This window comes from Echinops telfairi, unplaced genomic scaffold, assembly GCF_000313985.2.
Source record: "Echinops telfairi isolate 266 unplaced genomic scaffold, ASM31398v2 ScPeMD7_3533;HRSCAF=4204_0, whole genome shotgun sequence".
NCBI classification, from domain to species: Eukaryota; Metazoa; Chordata; class Mammalia; order Afrosoricida; family Tenrecidae; genus Echinops; species Echinops telfairi.
Window position 1 is genome coordinate 19,028,623 of NW_022107431.1, and position 22,706 is coordinate 19,051,328.

The following is a 22,706-nucleotide window of genomic DNA, read 5'->3' on the forward strand; positions in this document are numbered from 1 at the left end:
TGGGGTGGAGCCTACACCAGGCAGTTATGAGGGAATGGGCCTGAGGGTACCAGTCTCAGGGGACACCAGGGTCCACAAAAACAATGGTCTACAACCTACTGTGGTGAGTAGCAACTGAGGTCTTCAAAGTTCATGAGTGGCCACCTAAGGTGCAAATACTGGTATCTCCTCATCTAGAAGAGAGAAGTATGATGACTATCAAAAGACACATGAAAACAATGGGTCCAATAGACAGAAGCAAGGAATATCTGTCTCCATGATCCCGCCCGAGACCTTAAGAACTACCTGGTGTCCAACTACTATGTAAGGCTCACATTAGAGGGTCCGGGATTGAGTGGTAGAAAACTGTGGAACAGAACTCAGAATCAGAAGAGATCAGGTCTACGGGTCGAACAGAGATCAGTGGGACCCCAAGGTTATGGGCCTCAGTCACCCTTCAGGTTTGGAACTGAAGTCACCCCTGCGGTGGCGTGATAAACAGGTCTGCAGGAAGAACAGTACGCCAGAGAGGTCTGCATACCTTCAGAGTAAATCAACCATTAAGATCAAAAGGGTAGCATCTCGCCAAGGACGAAAAACAGAAAAGATAGGAACCAAAGAGAAATGCAGACAGGAAACACAGGGAAGATGGGGTAGGGGGGATATATCGAGGGGTTGCAAGAAATGAGCTGAAACAAAACATGTAAGAATTGTTGAATGTTAAACTGATGATCTGCCCTATAAACCTTTACCTAATTCACAATGAAAATTTCAAAACAAAATCCCACACATATAAAGAAAGAACAGTGGAAATCCTGTGTGCTCTAGAATGTTGACAGTAAAGAAGGCGAGCAACTGTGTCAGATGCTGCTACTTGAGACCAGGACAGATGAGGCTGACGAATGCCTGCTCCATCTAGGACCAACTCCATCACTGATGATTTGGGTCAGAGCATCGAGGGCTGTCTACTGGAGGGGTGTGATTCTGACAGGCTCAGAGTCAAGACAGAATGGCAAGAAATGGGAGAGCAACATTTTATTCTCCTATTTCAGGTAAGTCTGAGTATTTCTGTGCCTGCCTCATACTTGAAAATTTTCCTTATCAAATTATCTTCATACAAAAGTACTCTCTAGTTAAGAATTAGCAACGATTTAAATATATGAAATGTGCTATTTTGAGGGACGCTGAGAAGAGGACTTGGAAGAAAAAGAATTAAAAAAAAAAGCAGTGTAATAAATAATCACTCATTAAAATTCATGCACTGTTGAAACTAACAAAGGTGATTCCAGTTTGTTGCAGGTATAGGGACAATAGAATTTAACAGGTCTAGTGCACAGGGATTCTCCAGGATCTTTTAACACACGTCTGCAGGTGAACAAGTCTACACACCTCACCGTTCAGAGACTCTGAGTGGGAATTATATGATAGGTGATTATTAAGTTTGAGAGCACCAGAGCCCAGCCTGGGCTGAGCCTCACCAGAACATAACTGTTTAGAGCATATAAAAGACCCCTCTAACAAACTCAGCAGAGAAGGCTCTGCATTCAACCTTTTTTAAAGGACAGGTGGTATTGGAGTTAGTTGGTGGGGTGGAAGGGGGGAAGAGGATGAGAAAGAAGTGCATGCCAAATAGGGGTGACCTTACAGTATTTTCCAAGCTACCAAGACTTAGAATAATTTATTAGGGAATCGAACATGACAAAAGTATATTCTAATTTTAAAAGACTCATGGCTCAATTACAAACTTCCATCAGCATTCAAGAAGACAAACACGCCTGCCATATTCTGAGCTGAAGGCACTGAACAGCTTCCAGCTGAAGAGTCTCTATTTAAGGAGTTAGATAAATACAGCACACAAACTATACCTACCAGAATGAACAGACAACGTATCACTGTGCTAATGTCAATCTGTCTATTTCAGAAAATGAGAATCCATGGAGACAGACTGAAAAACCAACTTTCTTTTTTCCCCCATGTCTTAAACACTTATCTTTTCTTTCTTTTTTTCCCCCCAATTGTTTTATTAGGGGCTCATACAACTCTTATCACAATCCATACATACATCAATTGTGTAAAGCACATTTGTACATTCATTGCCCTTATCATTCTCAAAACATTTCCTCTCCATTTAAGCCCCCGACATTAGGTCCTCATTTTTCCCCTCCCTCCCCACTCCCCCTCCTCCCCCTCCCCCATGAGCCCTTGATAATTTATAAATTATTATTTTGTCATATCTTGCCCTTTCCGATGTCTACCTTCACCCACTTTTCTGTTGTCTGTTACCCAGGGAGGAGGTCACACATAGTTCCTTATAATCAAAACCCAACTTTCTTATGAATAATTACAATGGAAAAGGAATGCGACATTGCCTGCTGTTAATGGACAACAAAAAATTCAAGAAGGAAGAGGACTCAAGGTTCTCTTTGGGTTAAGTTATTCTAGGACTCATTTAGCAATTTTAGATCTCAATTTGGAACTATATTATTAAGATAAAAAAAAAGAATCCATTGCTAATTCTTTAAAGATGATCAATTTAGCGCATCAGTTGATAAGTCAACCAATCTCTCATTAAAATGTGTGCTTATATGGATTTTTATTTGCAGCAGTTTTAAAGAAAAGGTCAGCATAACTACAGATGAAAGACAAGAAAGCCCGCACACGTTATGAAGATCTGATTACTCTTATTATTCAAGTCGTAAGTTACATGCTAATAAAATTCTAATAAAAAATTTCTGTGGATACTCTCCAGTGCTCTAAAGGCTAACATTACTTGGCGCTATATATTTTTTGAAGCATCACTAAAAGATGAACTAAGAAGCATTGTTGATGCCAATTTCTGCCATGAAATCAAAACGTTCATGAAAATAATCCCAGCCTGGAAAAGCACTGCCCCGCACCGCCCACCTGCCACACCCATTTTAGTCATCGCGTTACCTTGTGTGTAGGCAGCATCGTCAGATCCCATGCTCAATTTCCGAGCTTCACTTATTCTATCCACATGTGCTAAAGCAGGGTCCGTGAGGTGCTGAATATTCTCTGGCTCTACATAATGATCAGGATGGTTCAGAAGGTTTGTTAGTTCAAAGGTAGGGGACACCACCCCTGGGGAAACGGCAGGGGGCTTATTGGGAGAAACTGTGATTTTGAAAGTGTACTTTGTGTTGGGCTGAGTGACCACCACTCGAGGAGAAGTTGCAGAGTTGTTGCCAATCGCTCGACTCTTGGGTGGGTGGTGATGAATAAAGGCAGGGCCCATGCTCACTTGCCCAGACATAGTCCTGGAGGCAGATGCGCCAGGGTTTGTGGATATGAAGAGTGTGGGCTGGTTCCGCAGGATCTGTTCATCTCCTGCGGTGGCATTGGCTGAAATATAGACCTTGGGCTGGCTACGGGACATCACCTCATCAGTATTTGGGGGGCTGGCAGCTATGTAAACAGTGGGCTGGGTTCTGTTTAAGGTCTGGCTGTTCACCGAAGAGGAACTGCTGGAGGTTCGAGGTCCCGAGGAACGCAATTTTGAAGAATTGTTTCTTTGCGGGGGTTCAAGTTTGATTTCAATCTGGTTTTTCCGAGGTCCTGTTGAAATATTCTGAATGTTGTATTGGCTGTGGGCAGAAGGCTGTGAGCTACCAGATGAATGAATTGTTGGTGGCTGTGGTGTAGTCGGTGAGCTGATGGGCATGTAGACGTGAGAGGTCTGGTGGCCTTGCTGATTGGGCTGTTGGGTTGAGGTATGTGACAGTGGACTGGATGTAGGATACGTAGTCCAGGGACCAGGCTGTGAAGGTGGATAGACTTGTTGAGGGTTCATGGGGTTAAACTGAGAAACCCAGCCAGAATGCTGTTGGGTCTGTCGAGCGGTACCACTAGGAGTTGTAATGTAAGGCCTAATGTAGATTGAATTTCCCTGTGGACTGTTAAGGACAGGTGGAGGTACGCCATGGATGTGCAAAGATGTAGGAGTATTACGACCAGTCTGGATATTAGGGGCTAACGTTACCATAATGGGATTAAATCTGGGAGTTTGCTGCGAAAGGTTGGATGCTCCTTTGCTGCCTAGGTGAAATCCAAGATGTGGTGCTGAATTGGAGGCCCCAGATGTGCTGGACATTCCGAAGACATTAAAGCCTTGAGGAACATGAGCTGGGGCTGTCTGTGGCTCCTGTTGAAACAGTTCATTTTGGGACTGACCACCTTGAAGTTGTCCATCACTGATGCTGTGTGTTAGAGTCCGACTTCCATTCATTCGATTTCCTTCTCTCCCATGGTGGTACACATTCTGGGACTGCAGGTCCAAGTTGAGAGAAGTCATGTGATTGCGTAGACCAGAAATTCCAGAATCATCCGAAAAATTCAAGTCTCCTTCACCATAAAGATACCTTGTACTCTCCTGAGAGAGAACTGCACAGCAGGCATCCAAGTTGTTGTTATTCTAGAAGACAAAACCAAAGCAGCATGAGGTTAATCAGAAGACAATGCTTACCTTGTGACCACTACGAAGGAATTAAGCAATCAAACAAGGGATGGATTATTATAATTCTAAGAGATGTATTTAAACCTTTTTATTTGGAAGGAACTATCTTTATGCAAATGGTTGAATCAGAAATTCTCACTAGCAATGGAAGAGTTCTCTACTAGAGATAATGAGTGAAACAAACAGTCTTGCTAGGGACCATTTTTAAGTAAAAGGATAGCTATCTAAGTTTAAGCATCTACTTGAGTACTTATCACTAAGAGCAAACATTTTTTTTTTAAGTTAGTGATAGACTTAAAGTTTTAGGACAGTGGTTCTCAATTTGTGGGTCGCGACCCCTTTGGGTGTGTGTGTGTGTGTGTCGAAGGGCCCTTTTACAGGGGTCGCCTGATTCACAACAGTAGCAAAATTACAGTTATGAAGCGGCAATGAAAATAATTTTATGGTTGGGAGGTCACCACAACATGAGGAACTGTATTAAAGGGTCACGGCATTAGGATGGTTGAGAACCACTGTTGTAGAAGTACCTGCAAGAAAACAGTCAACAGTCAAGTGCTATATGAATCCTTTTAAAGTTGTGATCTCTTCAAAAATTACCTTTGTAATATTTAGTACTGTAATAGTGGAAGTCCAGTGTCCTTTAGTTCACATCTCTTGCTTTTAGATCATGCCATGCAAATCTACTCGGAAGAAAAGAAACACCAGCCTGCCTTTAAAGAGCTGTCAAAAGAGACCGCAGGTCATCCAATAAAATCATTTCCTGGGCCCTTATAATAGGGGCAGTACCCTGCTTGAGGCACAGAAGACTTGATGACATACAAGGTGTAATTTCCCTTAGAAAAGTGTGACGTGTAAGCGGGAAGACAAGCCATGCATTCTTGAGAAGGTAATACGATCAAGATATGAGTATAGCAAGAACGCCAATACTTTAGGTCCCTGTGGAAAGGCCTGGGTTAGCGAGGGAGGTATGGCATGCAAGATTTGTGCTCATAAAGGAAAAATAAGAATTGCTGGTGAAGGAAATGGCATGAGTACAGAGAAGAAAAAGCATGTTTCAAACAAGGTGAATGGAGTAGACGGGGCTGAAGTTAAAGATTCACCTTGAAAATTCGGTGAAAAACAGACTGAGATTAAATAATGGGGAAGTTTGAAACCTGGGTCACAATAGAGTTTAGACTTTATTCCAGGCAGTGGGGGGCACCCCTAGATGAGAGAAATAAAGTGTTTTGTTTTTTTTTTGAGGAGGGGGATGTCTGTTGACTAGGGAAGGGAAAACCCCTTTTTGGTAAGAAGGCCCAGTAGGAAAGACACACAACAATGAGTGTTCAACAGAGGTCATAGATTACAGACGTATCCGCCCAATCTGGTCACGAGAGAGGAATTCAGAGAGGACCTGGAGATGAGGAGCCTGGCCGAAAGAGGCCAGTATTAAACATCTGAAACCAGTAACCAAGCCAGTATGTCAGTATGCAAGGAGATCAAATCTCCTAGAAACAATTGTGACGAAATGGCATCTTCGTACAGGTGCCACCAAAGAAAGCATTAGGGAGTACAGCCTGACTGTGAATAACCAACAATTTAATTATTTCATGCTATAAAACTCCTCCTATCAAAACCAAAACCAAAACACAATCCAGTGCCTGAGTCTACCCCTCTGTCTGCTAACAACTCTGCCGGACACATCCTAGCTTTGGTAAGGAGATTGAAAACTGATCACAATCCTTTTCAATGGCCCAATAGAGGTAGCCTCACCTTTTGCTAAATCAGAATTGAGGAATTACTGCTTTTTTGCTTCAGGCTAACTTTATTGGTAATCTTAGTAAATTATTTTCCCTTTCTAGCCATAACTCACAGGAACTCGGTCTTCCTCTAATCTCGCTGTCAACAAAGGCAAATCAAAAAGATTTCCCCCTCAGACCCAGTCCCACACACACTCCTTTTAAAAGTACTGGGCTCCTAAGTTACAAGCCAACTTTAAGTCTGCGAGTATTGCCCAAGGAGGTCTCTAAATTACGGCTCATTGGTGGGTGCAGCTGCTGGTGGCTTCGCCCACGTGAGGATTTTCATTGCCACCTCACTACTCTGGGCAGGTCCTATGTACAAAGGACAGGAGCCGACCAGTCTCCCACAGCTTCCTTGCTTTCTAATCTTGACAAATCTGCCTAAGCTCATCTTGTCCATTTCCTACCTTAGACCGGATGCCAGCCACTTCTCCAAGGAGCCCTGGTTACTTGTTGTAGGAAACGCTACTCTGAGATGCCCCTTTAAATGAATCAGAGGGAGGTGGACACGCTTTTTGGAAAAGGTGGCGAAGTTCTTTTTTTCCTGGAGCATCATCACAAACCAGCCTTCTCTCCAGAGCAGCAACACTGTGGTAGTATCATTGCAGTTCCTCCTTTTAAGCCCCCCAAGCTCCTTGCACAGCCCCAGAGATGAACCTGTGCTCAGCCTTCTCCAGCCCCGTTTCATCTACTCCTCTCACCAACAGAGGAGCCCCAAGACAAGGAGAAAAGCAAGACATTCCCTGCTTTCGATCTCAGTCACCTGGAGGAGACCCACTTGCACATGAGTAAAGTAGAACAGAATGGCAGGGGCCAGGCTGTGGCTGTCACGCTGATTCTAATTCACGGAGTCCTCAAGGCTGCCCCACAGAGCTTCCAGCCGGGACCTTTGGGAAGTAGAGCGCCGGGCCCATCTAAGGTTCAAGGTGGAGCTGAACTGCCAACCTTTTAGCATTAGTTCAGCACTTAAGTATCTGTGCCACTCAGGGACTCCTGGGTGTCATCACAGAAACAAATAAAAGGATTTGGATGAAGGCCCTATGAGAAAGCTTCAACTACAGTGCTGGTATTTAAATACCAAGCTTCACAAATACCAACTGCTTAACACATTATCCTGAAAAGATATATAAAGAGTAAAATTTAAACTTAACAGGCTAAATGATAAATTTAAAAACTGAAAAGTGACAAAATTAACTTCAATGAAAAAAAAAATCAAAATGACAGCTACACAATATTTCCATTGTCCTAAGTTAAAATTGGGGCTCTGATGGTGTAGTGGTTCCATGTCGGGCTGCTAACCCCAAGGTCAGGAGTTTGAAACCACCAGGAGCTCTGTGGAATAAAGATGAGACTTTCTACTCCTATAGAGTATTTACAGTGTTGGAAACCCACTGGGGTAGTTCTACACTGTTCTATAGGGTAAGCTGTAAGTCGGAATCACCTTGATGGCAGTTGAGTTTGGAATATTTTTGGTTGTAGTTGAGGTTTAATGATCAATTATATAAATACATCTACAACCCAGGAAGTAAGAGTAGTAAGCACTTCCAGAGTGAGGGTTTTATGAAGGGAGTAGTCAAGAAGGGAATAGGAGAGGACGGCACTGCTGTTCTCTAAAAAGCAAGCTGTCTCGGAAGGAGATGAGGCAGATTGAGAGGGCACTGTGGCATGCCTACAGAATTCTAATTCTTTGTACTGCAGCTAGAAGTAGTTCTGGACCAGTACATTACAGGGAGAACCTCAAGAAAAGGATAGAAGCCCACCCAACTGAAAAAGGAGAGCAGGTTCCCCAGAGCAAGGCTGTTACTACAGAAACAGATGCTTAAACTGCAATAAGAGAAAGCTTCATACACCTTTATAGGGAATACTGAGCTGTATGTACATGGTGATGGAGCATCTGGCAATCGATACAGTGGAGACTGGAGATGGTCTCACAATATGACTGATGTAGGGTTGCTGAATTATATACACAGGAAAGAATGAACTGGTCAAGGCTGTGTGATCTATATGCATGTGACAATTGAAAAATAAATATTATCCCAAGTTTGAGATCCACCTGAGTTGTATTCATCTGACTTACGTCTTGTTCTATCAGCTGAAAAGCACTTTACTAGGAAGCCAGATGAGTATGAACTCAAATGAAAAGACTGTAGGCTCTCATGGGTCATTTGCAAACAAATCAACTTCATTTTGTCATGTGCATCACAGGGGGCTTGTGTGGGGAAAGTCAGATTAATATAGCGAGGGTAGGACTACTAGGTGCCCCAGAAACCAAAACCATGAACCTTGATTTCATTCCAACCCACAACAACCCTATTCAGGGTTGCCAAGAGCAGACATCTTTTTCCCAGAAAATGAGCAGCAGGTGGATTTGAACTGGTGGTCTTGTGGTTAGCAGCCCAAAAGCCCAGGGTCATCAGGGCTTCTTAAGGGGCTCAAAGGAAATTTAAAATGAACAATTTGCTCTTTAATTTTTTTGGTGGGGTTGTGGTGGTATAAAGTTAAAAAGCATGCTGATTTCTTAAACAGTAAAATATAATTTTATATTTTACACTGTACTGACTACAAAGTCAGTGGTTCTAATCTAATAGCCACTCTGTGAGAGAAAGATGAGGTGATTTGTTCCCATCAAGATGTACAGCCTTGGAATCCCTAAAGCGGGTCAAATGAGTTGCAATCAACAAGATGGCAGTGGGTTTGGGTTTGGGTCCCCATCAGGCTGGGTCTCTCTTGCCTACTATCAGTAGCCACCTTCATTAAATGTATTTTTAGTCTTTCTACCATTCTATCATGCAAAAGGTGGAAATACATGTGTTTGTATTTATTCCCCCCTCCCGCTTCTCTATCTGCTGCCTACATCCTATCTCTTTAGCATGTCCTGTAGAATGTGTACTCTGTGAGCTCAGATAAGCTTGTTCTGGTCTTAAAAAGATTTTCAATAACTCTAGAAAAGACTCAATCTCTGTGGCACAGCTATAAGGACAATCTTCTGGGCAGTTTTTCCACTGTCCAATCTTAGAAATTTTACTCACGAATCAATAGTATTTTCTTACTAGTTTTCCTATGATTCACTAAACTCTCAGCCCAGCTTTATTTTACCACAGAATTAGACTTAACTTGAAAAATTAGGGCTTTAGGGGAGGTGATCTTTGCCCTACTATGTCTGCTCCTTCCCCATACTTTAACCTCCGACTCCATTGTTGTTAACCTTTCCCTCCTCCCCTCTCACATCCTATTCTGACCACTATGGCTGTTGATGCATTCCCCCGGTGCTTACATGGACCTTCCTGCGTTACTAAGAGCCTACTGCTCTTAGTCCTGCTGCTGACGGTCCCAGAGCACTTCTCACGAGTCAGGTCCCCCACTGACGGCTTTACAGGCGAAAGCATGTTGAATGGTCTGTGAATTTTTTTTGTTCGCGTTAAACAGTTGAAGAAATTCAGGGTCAGAGAAACTAATTAAATCATTGCTGATAATTGTTACATTTTGTTACCAAAACTCTTGGCCACAGGGCTACAAAGAGCCAGGCATGCTTGTAGGATGCCAGTAGTTCAGGTTGACTACGTGCAGAGGGGACTGAGCAAGAGATCAGGCTGTACAATGTGATGAGATTCCAGGTCACAGCCCTTGCCAAGACATATGGACTGTCGTCTGAGGGGCATATTGTTGCTTCTAGGTGCCATCTAGTCAGTCTGAAACAAAAGTACAACTCACTCACTCACTCACTCACTCACTCACTCACTCACTCACTCACTCACCTCATTCACTTCCCGGTCCTGAAGGATAGGGAGTATTAAGAACATATGCATTTAGAGAGACACTTGGGCAGAAGGGAGGTAGATAAATCCAAGCAAGCAAAACTGGGTGAGTCAGATCAATTAAAAGGCCATATAAGGATAATAAGAATGTGAACAAAATATAGTCACTTGGTAGCAATGTTGCAATTGAACTGCTTGGAAATTTAAGACAATTTTAAACTTCAAAACTCATCTGTCAAGAGTAAAAATGTTGGGCTGACCCCAAATATTTTTATAATTCTATTTCAATGAGCTAGAAAAGTTTTTTGTTAGAAAAATTTTGAGATTAATGAGATGAGAAGACACAACTAATCAATCACCCACCAAGTCTTTAAAATCAGTGGGGCTCCAAAATGCTGTATCTCCTGAACACTGTTAACAATGATCAAAAGCTTACTGGTATTTATGAGAAAAGTTACAAATTCAATACACAAGATAAGAACAGACTGTCTAGTCAAACTCGTTCATTTTTATACTTAAGATTAAAGTATCAAGAGGGTCTAAGACTTGCTGAACATATGTGAAGTATTTGTTTTAGGATTCAAACACAAGTTTCCTGACTTACTATTTAACATCTTCCTCACTTTTTATAAAGAGTTAAAATGTTAACAAGTTCTCCCAGCAAAACAGGAGGTTTTGAGAAGTGATGTTAAGTGAGCGCAAAGCTAGTAGGGACCAGACATCAACACCTTGCACTTGGATCTCATTTAAGCCTCAGGTATCCTCTCTGAGGAGGTGTGAGTCATGAAGAAAGACAAAGTACAGGCTGCCTCAACAAACCTGCCAGAAGCACCTTGGCTGGGGCACTCAAACCCACCTCATTATAGCACACTTAATTCCTACAAAAAGGTAACAGAAAAGTTTTCTTCCAGTGTGTAAGACAAATGCTGGTTCATATTAATAAATCCAGAAATCATTAAGCACTGACCTGTAACATGCACCTGGATACAACAACTTCAGGTACTTCAGGGAATTTTTGCCGCAGGTCATGTAAAACCTGAAAATCAATTTGGTGGCTTCCTTGGGCCATTCGTGTATTGCCTGATCAGGACTATTGTACAGTAGGCAATTCTAGGCCTGAGGGGAAATAGGACTCATCTCTTCTGTCCAAGCATTTTCTGTAAAAGGAAAAAAAAATTAATGAGAATTGATTATAGCATAAATATTGTTGTGTATCAAAAATTTCAATATAAAAGGGTAGGTGGCTGAACACCTATTATAGAATATAAATTAAAAATATTTAGGTCTCTTAATTCTTTCCAATGTCCAGTTTGTACCTCATGACTGCAATATTTTATTTCAATTCCTACATGCCTGAAAGTTCTGCAACGGCTCTGCCAGAAGGCAACCCGACACCGCAATTATTGCCCAGGTGGGCTTCCTGCCTTCTTTTAATGGGAGAAGGAAAACTCTGTTTGGGGAAAAAAAGATTAGTGGGCAGTTTGAAGCAAGTACTTCTATTTGCTTTACTTAAAATTCTTAATTTGGTGGCATTCTATGACGCTCACCTTCCCGACACAACTGTTGAAGACAAAGGGGGTGAATAAGCAAATGTGGTGAAGAAAGCTGATGGTGCCCGGCTATCAAAAGATATAGCATCTGGGGTCATAAAAGCTTGAAGATAAACAAGCGGCCATCTAGCTCAGAAGCAACAAAGCCCACATGGAAGAACACATCAGCCTGTGTGATCAGGAGTGCCAAAGGGATCAGTTATCAGGCATCAAAGAACAAAAATCATATCATTGTGTGCGCACCTCCATGATAAGATCGCTGAAGACAAATGGGTGCATAAGCAAATGTGGCAAAGAAAGCTGATGGTACCTGGCTATCAAAAGGTATAGCGTCTGGGGTCTTAAAGGCTTGAAGGTAAACAAGCGGCCATCTAGCTCAGAAGCAACAAAGCCCACATGGAAGAAGCACACCCGCCTGTGCAATCACGAGGTGTCAAAGGGATCAGGTATAAGGCATCATCAGAACAAAAAAATCTTACCATAGTGAATGATGGGGGGGGGGATGCGGAGTGGAGACCCAAGGCCCATTTGTAGGCCACTGGAGATCCCCTTGCAGAGGGGTCTCGGGGAGGAGACGAGCCAGTCAGGGTGCGATGTAGCAACGATGAAAAATGAAACTTTTCTCTAGCTCCTAAATGCTCATTCCCCCCCGCCCCCACTATCATGATCCGAATTCTACCTTGCAAATCTAGCTAGACCAGAGGATGTACACCGGTACAGATAGGAACGGGAAACACAGGGAATCCAGGGTGGATGATCCCTTCAGGACCACTGGTGTGAGTGGCGATACTGGGAGGGTAGAGGGAGAGGGGATTGGAAAGGGAACCGATTACAAGGATCTACATGTGACCTCTTCCCTGGGGGACGGACAACAGAAAAGTGGGTGAAGAGAGATGTTGGACAGGACAAGATATGACAAAATAATAAATTATAAATTATCAAGGGCTCATGAGGGAGAGGGGAGCAGGGAGGCAGGGGAAAAATGAGGACCTGATGCCAGGGGCTTAAGTGGAGAGCAAATGTTTTGAGGATGATGAGGGCAATGAATGTACAAATGTGCTTTACACAATTGATGTATGTATGGATTGGGATAAGACTTGTATGAGCCCCTAATAAAACGATTAAAAAAAATTCTTAATTTGGATCCTGAAAATGTATCCCTCTACAAATTATTTCGCATACTTTGTCTAAAATGTAATGATCTACAACCTAATCACTGGTATTTTATCTTAACTTTCAGATATATTTAATCCTAACAGAATAACGACTCATTCTCAGCAGCTCAGTAGCATTTTACTCCCTTTGCTTCTATTAAATCAGCATTTAATACACTAATGAGTGTGTCCTAACCCTCGAGAAGTCATTGGCGTGGGTATGTGGTTTTGCAACACTGAAGTTGAGAATTACTGTGCTATTTTTATTTCTAACAATCCAAAGGTAATCACATTTCATCTTGAAAGTCCCTTTGGGATGTAAACAAGATATACGTACTTTTAACGTAAATATTATCTAATTTCTAACATTTCTTGCTTATCTTTGAGCCTTAGAGAAACTACGGATGGTCATCTCAGCTCCACGAATGCACAGAGTAGCCTCTCTTGCTCATTGCTGTAGACTTGGCACTTTGTAGAGCGTCTTCAGCATAAAAGCAGCTATTTTAATATATCCACATACATATATTCAGTAGACTAAGTTATGATAAAACTCTCGAGTCCTCAATAGAATGAAAGCTGTCTTAGAGTATATATAATAAAATGTATAGATCACCTCTATAGCTTTTTATCTTCAATTAACTACATGTTATTTCTTTTCCCTGTGTGACTTCAAGGAACCCAGGTGGCTGCAGCAGGTTAAGTATCTGGCTGCTAACTGCTCTTGTTCTATGTGTCTGTCTCTTTCACATACCTCCTACACACACACACTCACTCACTCACACACTCTTCTCTCTCTCAAACTCAACAAATTTTAGCACTCGAAGTAGCTATATATAGGCTACAGGAGAAAAGGGTTGCAGAACTGGAAATTAGTAAGTAATACTAAATAATAACTTAAGGGAAGAAAACCAAGATACAATATTGCTCATCTAAAAAACCCTCCCAATTCCACAGCCTGCTCCAGCTATCAGCCGAGTCCTCTGCCCACATCCTTAAATTAAGTCTCTAAATCAGCTTCGAATTGTTTATACATGTCTTCACTTCCTTCCTCAGCACCTCTTTTAATCCTAATCCAATCTGGCTTTCTTTCACAGCCTTTGCCACTCACATTGCACTTATCAAGGTTGCCCAAATCCTCTAGACTGTCCAATCCAATGATCAGTTCTCAGTCTATTTGTTATTAGACCACCCCCTTCCCCCAGCAAGTCTTGTTGGTCCTTTCTGCAAAATAGTTCTGATGCTGACCACTTTTCTCCACCTTTGTAGGTGCCCTGGTCTAAGCCACCATCACAACTCATCTAGGCTACTCCTGCAAAGAGGGCTAAGTGAAGGTACAGAGGCAGCACTCACATTTCACACAAGATCCCAGGGTTCAATTCCTGTATGTGTCATGTGCAGTCAGCACCTGTCATTGGAGGTGCGTGCTGCTATGATGCTGACCAGATTTCAGCAGAGCTTTGAGACAAACAGAAATGAGAAAGAATGGCTTGGTGACTTCTTTTCAAAAACCAGCCAAGGAAAACCCTAAGGATCACAACAGTCTGCAGCCCAGCACGGCATGATGGTGCAGGAGGAGGCAACATTTTGTTCTATTGGACACGGCATGGCTATGGGTCGGGGCAGAATTGACAGCAGCCAACAACACTGCAGACTGTCTGTGCTGCCTGCACCACCTACCCCGTACGTAGTCTTTTCTCTACCTAGCAGAGTGACCGTGTACAAGGTAAACCGCATCAGCCACTCCTGCTCAAAATTCGTCACCACATGGCCCCTGGCTAACTAGCACACCCTTCACTCTACCTGCCCTGGCTCTTCCTCGTTCTGGAAGTTCCAGCTGTCCTCCTTCCCCCATGAAGCTGCTCATGGGCTTCCGCCAGGGCTTTGGTCTTGCTGGTTCCTGTTTCTGGAATACGGTACTCTCAGAAACTCGTGTTGCACCCTCTCTTACTTTATTGGTGTTTCTGATCAAATGCCATTGCCACTGAGAGGACTTGTTTAGCCAATCTACCACAGATAATGCCATGCTCCTGTCCCCGGGCACCACACCTCTAATACCCTGCTCATCCTTCACAGCAGTTTTAAACACCGCGGAAGGGAATGAACATTTAGATTCCTAACTCAGTCCTAGTCCCACATTGCTTCACCTACTTCACAAGATTTTGCTGAAACCAATAGTCAAGTGTGAATACGTGAAACAGTGGCCCAGAAGCAAGCAATCAGAATAGCAAGCAGAAGACAGTGGAGTGCTAGAGCAATGAAGGGACCAGAGGATTTCCTGATGGAAAGAGCAAGAGAATGTGAGAAAGGCATTCACAGAAATAATGGCCAAGAATTTGTTAGCTTTGAAGACATGTTCTCACATTGGAAAAAATACAGTAAATTCTAAACGGAATAAACAAAAACATATTTGCACCTAATTGTGGTGAAACCACAGAATGCCAAGGACAAAGATTCTTTCTTCAAAAAACAGCCAGAGCAAAAACCCTACAAAAGAGGGCAGATTGAGGAAATGCTAACCAGTAACCACAGATGCTAGAATCCTGGGGATAATACCAGCTGCCCATTCTGAGGTTAGCTGCCTTTCCCCTGGCAAGGAAGTCCTTCAGAATCTTATACGATATAATGTAATGTTACACATCTAGCTCACTCTGTGAGATGATCCTTGTCTAAACACACATCCTCACCTACCCTGTCTGAAGAGATCTCATTGTAACGTGTGGATCCTCTGACCTAGCTATTCCACGTGAGACAGTCAAGCATGCAAAGTAGGGTACAGGCCACACAATGGACTGGTGAAAAATGCGGCAAAGGATGATGTTCATCTAAATGTACTGACAGGGACCATTAAGATTGTTTGGTGGTGGTAGGGAAATATTACATAAATGAAACCCCAATTATAAACTGGTAGAAAAGATTTTATTTTACTTGATAACTGTATTGCTTGAATTTCTCATACGGAAAACATTACTTACAATAGTCATTGTCCTTTTAACTAAAACCCCCCAAAAGCAAAGAGTAGTCCATCTCCAAATAGCCTATGTAGATTGCTACAAATTTCCTGCAGCAAATGGAATCATATTGGAATAAACTCTGAAACAAATAAAAAAAAACAAATTAAAAGAAAAAATGTATATGGTCTTTTGAAATGACAGGTATATTTTGGTTACTGTTAAGAAACACCTTTATAGAAACAAAAAAGCCTGTTAACAATTCAGTTATACAAGATGGTTTCTTTTAATATTGAATTCATTCACTTCGACTGTTTCCCCTTCAAAACAAAAACTAACTAAGCCCCATAGGACAATAGTGAATAGTCTATTTAACATTTGATGTCAAGGTTTTCTTTTAAAGGTTACTCATGGCCTCAGAGGTGAAGTTTGAAAAGGGTGGGTTTTTTGTTTTGCTTTGTTTTGTGGTGGTGGTGGGTGCACACTTACCCTCCAGCCAGATCTAATTTCTGTAGTCTGCCTTAACGGTTTCACAGCTCAGACTTATTAACACAAACACGAAATTGCATCATAGTTTTTAGGACTACCCAATATTTGCGTCACTGGGGAACTCGGCCAATTTTTAACAAGGGTTCATGCAGTTTAAAAATAAATGCTTATTGAACAAACAGTAGTCTTCTATATTTCTACATGACAAGGTGGGGGCAAGAGCATTTGGAATTCTCTAGTGTGCCAGAAAACATTAGGAGTCAATGAAGAGGTGTAAAAACATTTAATAATTCTAATCTTGAAGACATTTACTTAAAAACTCAACATCTCACTTATCTTGTCATATCTCACTTCTCAAGTGCATTTCAAGGACTGTTATCAAATATTACAAGTACATACAAGCTTTTGGTGGTGCAACATTTCAGGAACATTGTACTTGAAGTTCAAGAGGGTCCTTCCTGGGCATCTTGGGTTGCGTTGCAGATTAATGTTTCCCGAACCTACATGGGCACGAGCCCTTTCAAGCCCAAGCACTGTGAGCGCGGAAACCCATGGGAATATTGTCACGTGTGAGAAGATCAGATTTCCCTTCCTCTAGATCAGTGGTTCTCAAGGGGGTCGAAACCCCTTTGGGGTCGAACAACCTTTTCACCAGGGTCGCCCGATTCTTAACAATAGCAAAATTACAGTTATGAAGTAGCAACAAAAATCATTTTATGGTTGGGGGGTCACCACAACATGAGGAACTGTATTAAAGGGTCATGGCATTAGGAAGGTTGAGAACCACTTCTCTAAAAGCATAGGGATTTATCTTGAGAAAATAATTCAATATAAGTTTAAAATAGACACATGAGAAAGTTCAATACTCATTATCTAAATAGAAAAAACCCAGAAACAACTCTAAAGCCTTGTTCTGGGCAGGCTCCTTTGCAAACTAATCTAGTCACCTGTGAATGCTATGCAGATTTTAAAGCTTGGAAAAATTGGGCATACACAAAGGAAGGGTTTTATCATTTTCAGTCATCAGAAAATAAAATTTGTGGCAATTAAACCAAAAGACGTCCTTCTTGGGGGTGGGGGGAATGTGTGTCATTAAAAACCAAGGCTCCTTAACATCAGAAGGTCTGTTACTACATCATCCGGCGAATGTAAAGAACAGCACTCGGGGCGCTGACAGTGCAATCTCTCCGGCTCGTCCACTTGGCAACATCGATCGAGAGTGAAACCACACCCAGCCTTGGAGTGGGAGTGTCTACTTTGGTAGGTGTAGTCATTCACACTCAGAAAAGTAGGCGGATGCGCAACAGAGCTGTCATTACAAACCACCAAGTGCCCAATTTATCAGTGAACATGTAAATTGTGCTTATACATATAACAAGAGCACTACCCAGCCATTAAAAAGGATTAGGTGATCATATAGTACCAAAAAGCAACCAAACTCACTGCCACTTGATTCGGATACCATTCAGTTAACACAAACAAACAAACAAACCAGTGTTGTAATGCCTCTCATTTGTGTTTCTAGTAAGGTCTGGATACAAAAACACAAATGTAAAAAAGGTTTAATGTGTCTAGCTACTGACTGAAAGGATTTAGTTGGGCGGGGCAAAGGCACTTGGAAGAAAGGCCTGGTAACGGTCTACTTGTAGAAGATCAGCCATTAGAAATCCTAGGGAGCGCCACTACTCTAGTGTCACCTGAGGCCTCGAGTTGGAGCCGATTCAGCAGCAGCACCTGGCGGTGAAGGGACGTACGCTGTCTCCAGAAGGACACACACGCACTGACCACACTGGCTGCCTCTGGAAAGGCAGCTAAGGGAGACTTCCTTTTCATCAGATATGCCCTTGTGGAACTATTAAAAAATTACAAATATTTTCAATAAAAAAGTAATCTACTATATATAGTCAATTGATACCACATTCTGTATTAAAGAGAAATATTCAATGAAAGGGGCAATGATGTGCTTTCTATCCAGGATTCAAAATTACAATTAGAATCTTTGAGGGGGTTGGGGTGGTGCTTAATAGTGTTAATATGGTCCAATGTTACTCTATAATCAAGATTAAATTTTATGATCTGGTCAAACTTCCAAAAATGTTAAGCACTTCATTTAAATTTTGGATATGTGCACAATGCAGAATGAAATCCTGTTGATTGCTCCCTTACATATTTCTCTGTTTTAAGATTAAAGAAACTGCCGTGGGAACATGGCTCAGAATACAGATATACCTGCTCTCATCTGGAGAACAAGAGTTGAGACTACACTGTTGAGTATCATTGGGAGTCCTGGGTAAGTGCTTAACTACCAGCTGAAAGGTTGGCGGTTTAACCCACCCAGAGTCACCTAGCAGACAAGCCTGGAGATGTGCTTTTGACAGATGACAGCCTTGAAAATCCTACCGAGTATCTGGGCTACGCACACATAGGGCGGCCATGAGTCTGAACTCACTGGAAGGCAGTTAACAACAGTAACAAATCAATATTCAGTGAAGAACACGGTAGAGAAAACAAATAGAGAGCAAACGGAAGTCCTAAAATACATACGTGTATACATACTTTTATATGTAAAGGTAAAAAATCAGAGTTCTTTAAAATGACTACCAAAAATCCTATCAAGTACATATATATTCCATAGTTTAGCCATTCTTATAAAAAGATCAGGTCCAACCTCTCTCTAAAATGTGACATTAAATTTACTGTATACAGAACATTTCCATATTCAGATTATTTCCTCAGCATATGTCCTTTCTTTGAAACACTGTCAGTGTTGCAGGGAAAACATGGCATGTGCTAAATGTTCCATTTCATTTTCACTTTAAGTCTGGCTCTGTCTATACTTGTAGGATGCCTTTCTTTCCCCACTCCAGTTTGCTAGGATTCTACATGCACACAGGCCATCCCTAGTGAGTCCTGTTCCAGGTTCAGTGAGGTTGATAATACACTCAATGGCTACCACTTGTCTGCCAGTTTCTTGTACTGTGGTACCTTATATGTTGTTGTGATGCTGGGAGTTATGTCACCAGCATTTGAAAAACTCAGAGGGTCACCCAAAGATGACCAAGTTTCAGTAGAACTTCCAGACTAATACTACTACACAGAAGGAATAGACTGTCCACTTTTGAGGGATTAGCCAAGGAACCTTTATCAGCAGTAGCAGGAAATTATCATTTATATGCCAAATGATGGAACAGGATTGGCCACTGAAAAATTTAGGCTATCAGCAAAGTATTGTTCGATATAGTGCCAGAAGATGAGCCCCGGAGGTTGGAAGGCACTCAACATGGGAGTCGGGAAGAGCTGCCTGCTCAAATTGAATCGGCCATCCTGATGGGGGTGGAGTACAGCTTTCGGGACCTTCCTTTGCTGATGAGGCATGACTCAAATTGAGAAGAAACAGCTGCAAACATCCACTAATAACTAGGAACATGGACTGTCCTTAAGCATGACTTCAGGAAAACAGAAAATTGTAAAAAATGATGTGGAATGAATAAAGATCAGTATCCTAGGCATTAGTGAGCTGAAATAGAGTGGTATTGGACGTTTTAAATGAGACAATCACTGGGTTACTATGCTGGGACTGGCAAATTCAAGAGGAATGGCATTCCATTAAACACACACACACACACACACACACACACATCTTTAAAGTACAAAATCATCTGTGACAGGACAATATCTACATGCATACAAGGAAGTCCAGTTCACACAACTATCATTCAAATGTATGTGCCAATCACTAAGGCAAGCGTTAAAGAAATGGAAGAATTCTTACAACTTTTTCAGTATGCAATGAATCAAACATGCAATCAAGATGCATTACAAATTTTTGGCCTCTGGAAAACAAAAATTGGAAACAAAGAGGAAAAGACAGTAGCTGGAAAATATGGCCTTTGTGATAGAAATGAAGGTGGAAATTGCTTGACAGAATTTTGTAACATCAACTACTTCTTTGTTGCAAATACCGTTTTAAAACAAACAACATAAAAACAGTGACTACACACATGGACCTCCTCAGACAGAATACACAGGAATCAAATTGACTACATCTGTGGGAAGAGATGATGGAAAAGCTCATTATTAGCAGTCAAAATGAGATGGGGAGCCAACTATAGCTCATAAGCAAGTTCAGGTTGAAGCTAAAGAAAATGAAAACAAGCCCAGACTCAAAATACGACGCTGAGAGTGCCCTATTTGAATTCTGAGATGATCTCATGGCAGACTTGACTCACTGAACACTATGACAAGACCTGAGAAGATGTAGAGGACAGCAAGAACATCCTCAAGGAAGAAAGCAAATGGGTATTCAGGACAGATCATAGTAGACGTCAGAAGCAAGACTCTGAAACTTGCTCTTGAATGTAGATTAGCTAAAGAGAAGGGGAGAAATGAGAAAGTAAAAGAGTTGAATAGAAAAATCTCAAACAGCAGTCTCAGAAGTCAAAGTATTAATAATGCAGTGTGCAGACTTAAAAGAGTTGGAAGGTCATAGAAACTGATTTTGGAAGCAATTGTACAATTATGTTTGACATATTAAACCATGGAATAATATGATATCTGTATAACTCCCAAGTTATAGCAAATTAGAAAAAGGAAAGAAAAAGGCATAGATCTAGGAATGGGTTTTGGGCTCACACTAAATCCTAGCTCTAACTTAAGAGTGATCAGTTCTTACATCATGGCCCTGCTAGACACTCACCTTCATGAAATGATCACTGAAGATAAGGGTGCTAACAGCAAAGTGTGGTGAAGAAAGCAGATGGTGTCAGGCTATCAATTGGAATAATGTCTGGGGTTTTAAAGGATTGTATTCAAAGAGGCAGTCATCTAATTGAGGAGTCAACCACGTCCACACAAAAGCAGCACACCAGCTTCTGTGATCCAAAGATGACAATTACAAAATTGGAAAACGATGAGGAGAAAACATCAGGACTAAAATTATGAACACCCAATTTGTGGAGGGCTATGGGGGATGGTGGGAGCCCCAAATCCATCTGTGAGTAACTAGACCAGTGGTTCGCAACCTTCCTAATGCTGAGACCCTTTAATACAGTTCCTCAAGTGTGGTGACCCCCCCCCCAAGCATGAAATTATTTTTGTTGCTACTGTAACTATTCATAACTGTAATTTTGCTACTGTTATGAATTGTAATGTAAATATCTGGTATGCAGGATGTAATTTCATCGTGACAAATTGAACAGAATTAAAGCAGCGTGATTAATCACAAAAACAATATGTAGTTATATATGTGAAATATTTATTTATAATTACAAATAAATGAAATTTTGTCTTGAAACATGGTGTAGCATGGATAACAGTCTTCACACCGGGTACTCGTATGAGGGCGTATCTGCATGTGGGCGAACCCGCCTAGAGATGGTTAAAGGAGCGGTGGTGTCTCGGCTCCTAAGACCACCGGAAATATGTGTTTTCTGATGGTCTTAGGCTACCCCTGTGAAAGGGTCTCACTCCCAAAGGGGTCATGACCCACAGGTTGAGAACCACTGAGCTGGACAATTGAGCCACTGGCATATTCGCTTTGGCCACAGGCAAGAGTATCCAACAGCCTTACTATCAGGTAGAGACCACTGTCATCTTGATTATGCAGGACTGAACTTGATAGATTTGCCCTGGGTGCAAGTATCTCTTACTTGTTCCATGACAGGAATTTCTTCCCTGGCTTTTTGGAATGTTGAAAAGAAGGATCTTTTCCTTCTTACGCATTATTTGTATCTTTATACTACACCTTAGTGTGATTTTGTTTTATTGTTCACTGTGCGGCCTCCCGGCTGTGAAGCACAGGAGTGGGTGCACAACGATGATATCTGATACAAGGGGATCTAGGGAAGACATGGGTGGGGGCGAGTGACAGGGAGGGAAAGGGTATTTCAGGAGTAAAAATGAAGGCGAGAGGGGGGAGTGAGCACTAGAACGGACTGTGATTGTATAACTCACTTTAAAGGTGATTTAACTATGGGGAGGGGATGCTCTACAATTGATGTGGCAATGATTGTACAACTCTTTGATATGATTGAATGAATGACTTGTATGATATGTAAATTATGTGCCAATAAAACTGTTGGTGGGGGGAAGCGGGAGGGGGAAAGAGTTAGAAGGCCAAAAGAGCAGAGCATGCTCAGCCTATCTCAAGCTGAAAGAACTGAAGAGAAAATGCACGCCTCCAGTTGCAGTATCAAAAGATTCCACAGGCAAAATATTCAAAAAGAAAATGGAAGGAATACGCCGAATCACTGTATCAAAAGGAACTGGTTGACATTCAGCCATATCTAGACATAGCATATGATCATGTGGTACCGAAGGAAAAAGACCAAGCTGCTCTGGAGGCACTGGCAAAAAACAAGGCTCCAGGAATTAATGGAATACCAACTGAAATGTTTCAACAAGCTGATGAAGCACTGGAAGCATTCGTTTACCCATGCCAAGACATTTGGAAGACAGCTACCTAACTGACTGACTGGAAAAGATCCATATTTGTACCCATTCCAAAGAAACGTGACCCCACAGAATGTGGAAATTATCAACCATGCGAGTAAAACCTTGCTAAAAATGATTCAACCA

At 41.8% G+C, this 22,706-nt stretch overlaps 1 protein-coding gene across 2 annotated transcripts in view; it reads right to left on the reverse strand.

The window, feature by feature from the left end:
• The window catches only part of TAB2 (TGF-beta activated kinase 1 (MAP3K7) binding protein 2), a 73,162-nt gene that overhangs the window by 22,948 nt on the left and 27,508 nt on the right, over positions 1–22,706 (reverse strand). For both annotated transcript variants that reach the window (XM_045294500.1, XM_004701957.2), the window contains exons 2-3: positions 10,957–11,146; positions 2,914–4,411 (exon numbers count right to left, since the gene is read on the reverse strand). In XM_045294500.1, coding sequence (XP_045150435.1) covers positions 2,914–4,411; positions 10,957–11,058 — 1,600 coding nt within the window. In that variant the 5' untranslated portion in view covers positions 11,059–11,146. The remainder of the gene's footprint in view (positions 1–2,913; positions 4,412–10,956; positions 11,147–22,706) is intronic.